Source organism: Peromyscus maniculatus, chromosome X (genome assembly GCF_049852395.1).
Source record: "Peromyscus maniculatus bairdii isolate BWxNUB_F1_BW_parent chromosome X, HU_Pman_BW_mat_3.1, whole genome shotgun sequence".
NCBI classification, from domain to species: domain Eukaryota; kingdom Metazoa; phylum Chordata; class Mammalia; order Rodentia; family Cricetidae; genus Peromyscus; species Peromyscus maniculatus.
Genome location: NC_134875.1, coordinates 142,821,095 through 142,824,246, shown reverse-complemented (window position 1 = coordinate 142,824,246; position 3,152 = coordinate 142,821,095). Strand labels below are relative to the sequence as shown.

The following is a 3,152-nucleotide window of genomic DNA, read 5'->3' as shown; positions in this document are numbered from 1 at the left end:
TTTCAGGTTTTGAACTGTTTCCTTCACATGTTTAATTGCTTTTTCATGGTTTTCTTGCCTTTCTTTAAGGGATTTATTGATTTCCTCCTATTTTTCATTTGCCTTTTCCTCTATTTCTTTATTGATTTCTTCCAATTTTTTGTTTGTCCTTTCCTCAATTCCTTTAAGGGAATTTTTCATTTTTTTCTTGAAAGGCCTCTATCATCTTCATGAAGCTATTTTTAAGGTAATTTTCTTATGATTGTTCTACATTTTTATGTTAGGTCTTACTGTTAGAAGAGGGCTAGGTTCTGTTGATGCCATATTGTTCTTTATGTTGTTGTATGTATTTTTGCATTGAAATCTACCCATCTCTTCCTCTAATAGGTGCAATAGGTGTCTGTGTCTGAGCAAGCTGCTATTGGTCCACTCTGTGCTTTTTGTGTCTGTGACTCAGGGGGTCCCTTTGTGTCCAGTCTTGGCTCTTGGTCTAATTGGAGCGCGCAGATTCTAAATATCACTTGACCCAATGCAAGCTAGCTGATTCTGTGACTCATCTAGTTGCTCTTGGTCTTCTCAGGGCTCTTGGTATAGTTAGAGATGATGGAATATGTGTCTTAGAAAGCCTCTCTTGGTTCAGTGAGAACTGACAGATTATGTGTCTGAGGTAGTCACCATTGAACCAATGAGAGCTGGTGGATTCCTTATCTCAGCATGTTGCTGGGGTTTTAGGCAGATGGGTATTGGGTAGTGCTTGGGGTATCGAATATAGGGTCCGATGGGAGGTGGTTAGTGGAGAAGCCTGGCCAAAGGAAATTTTCCTTGCTAGCCAGCATCTGGGGAAGAGTTGTCTGGGGGTTCTTGGGGACTGTTTGTTTCCCAGGGTCTGGGTCCCAGAGGCAGGACTCTCTGGGAGGGAGGGGAGTCACTCACCTCTTGGTCCAATGCGAGCTGGAAGATTCCTTGTCTCAGGAAGTTACTGGGATCCCAGGCACATGGGTATTGGAGTAGGGCTTGGGTCTTGTAGATTGCAGGGTCTGATAGGGGATTAGGGGAGCCTTGCCATGGGGAGTTTTCTGTACTGGCCAGCAACCCATGGAGGCTTAGTTTTATGTTCAAAGAAGGTATTTGAATACGTGAAGAGAAAATGATGGAAATATCCATGAAACCTCATATTTTACACAGAGATTTTAGTTTTCTTATACTGAGGAATGAGTTCAGAGTCTTATTCATCTTAGGTGATCACTATAACACTAAGCTATGTCACCATCCCAAATACCTACATGTCTTGAAAGTCATTCTCAATCTAGCTTTAATTATGAGATATATGTGGTTCTTGGTTTTTTTAGTAATAATTACATTTCAGAAAATACTAATAAGAAGTACAGTGTACACTACTCCATTGATCTACCTAGAGTTCTTTATTTGGTTGTGTCTTTTGGGTTAATATACATTTGTGAATAAATATATGCATATGTATACACATATGTGTATATACTTATATACACATGAACACAGTATGAATGGCATTCTCACATGATTGGATATACCATGTGAATTATAGTTTTCATTTTTTGATTTTAGCAGGCCATGTAGGTTACTTCCTTTTTTAATAGTCATGAGAACTTTCATCACATTATTTTAGAAGTGATAATTTATTTGAGCATTCTTTTGTTTATTACCCTCATTTACATTATTCATAATATTTCTATATTACAAACGAAGGTGAATAAACATAATCTTAGGGTGATATTGCCAACCCCAATATCACTGTCAGTTCCAAGCACTGAAACACCTGGTCAACAAATATGAACATTTCAGCATTTGATGGATATTATGAAATTGTTGTCCAAAATATCATAAAGTAGCTATTCCCACTATACTCAGGAATCTTTAAGCTTCTCTTACTATTATTTACAGTGTTCATAATAGTAATCTGTACATAGACCACTGAAATATCTCCATGTGACAACAGGGAAAAAGGTACGAGAGCGCAGTGCTCTCTAAGCCATGACTCCTCTTTTCCTGCCTTCCCTTGTATTCTCACTGACTCTATTCTTCTTTGATGCCTTCTTCAGATTTGCCAACATGAAGGAGTACATCTTCAAGTTCAGTGGCCTGATTTGCAGTACATCAGCTTTGGTGTTTGAAATCATCCTTGCAAACAGCAAATGCTGGCGCCTGTGGGAGTTTAACAACAAGCTTGTGCAATTTGTGTCAATTGGACTCTGGGAAGCTTATTACACTCAGGACTTTAACATCTCTGGGTCTATGACCAGGATGGTGGTTCACACCCCTATCAATGAAACCTGGAAAAAGTCATCGGAATTTCAATATGTACAAGTCCTGATAGCGTGGGCCATATCGATGAAAATCCTAGTCCTGATTTTCACTTCAGTGGCCATTAAGATCAGCTGTATAGAAGACCCATTCATTGAGATACAGCTGTTTTGCTACAAGATGTCTGCCATAATTTTGACTGTGAGCAGCCTTTTCACTCTTGTTACTGTGACCTTGAACCACCTCGTAGACATGTATGGGCAAACCACACTTGACTTTCCACCTGACTTTCCCGTAAAGAAAGAAGACATTATAAAGAAACACTGCACAAAGGTGCTCCCAATGGGTGTCCTGACAGCCACAATGTCGCTCTTTGGTGTCATTTTGTTCCTCTATGAGATGATCTTCTTGACAATACAGAGTCGGGTGAGGGCACCATGTGCTTCCAAACTGGCTGAGCAAAAGGCCTGAAGTGAGGGCTTTGGCATTTGTAACATCTGCCAAGAGAATCCTTGAAGAAATTGCCCATTTTCACCAGTACTATGCAATCACCAACTCATTCCAAATAAAATATCAACTTGGTTTCTGGGGTGTATCTAAATTGTATATCCTCCCTTCCTGTCAAATACACTCCTTTCTTTAACTGTTTTCTCATTCTAACCTCTGTGGGTGATGATCATGTCTTTGGATACTGCTAACAAGCAGTAGCAGGCAAGAGTACTGGTGAAATGTAAGTTGCTTAAATAAACATGACATACACAAGGTGAAAGAGGTTTGTAAGTAAACTGACACCTCAACACACATACACAAGAACCCCACATTCCTGTGTGGAAACACTTAAGTACTCAGATCTCTGGAGGGGAGAGCTGGATGTCTCAGCCTTGGCACTTTTG

At 39.8% G+C, this 3,152-nt stretch overlaps 1 protein-coding gene across 1 annotated transcript; it reads left to right on the top strand.

Moving 5' to 3' along the window:
* Window positions 1–2,066: 2,066 nt before the first annotated feature.
* On the top strand, window positions 2,067–2,868 carry LOC143270965 (uncharacterized). The gene has a single exon (XM_076562474.1). The coding sequence runs from the start codon at window positions 2,068–2,070 to the stop codon at window positions 2,728–2,730; it is 663 nt and encodes a 220-aa protein (XP_076418589.1). The 5' UTR covers window position 2,067; the 3' UTR covers window positions 2,731–2,868.
* Window positions 2,869–3,152: the final 284 nt, after the last annotated feature.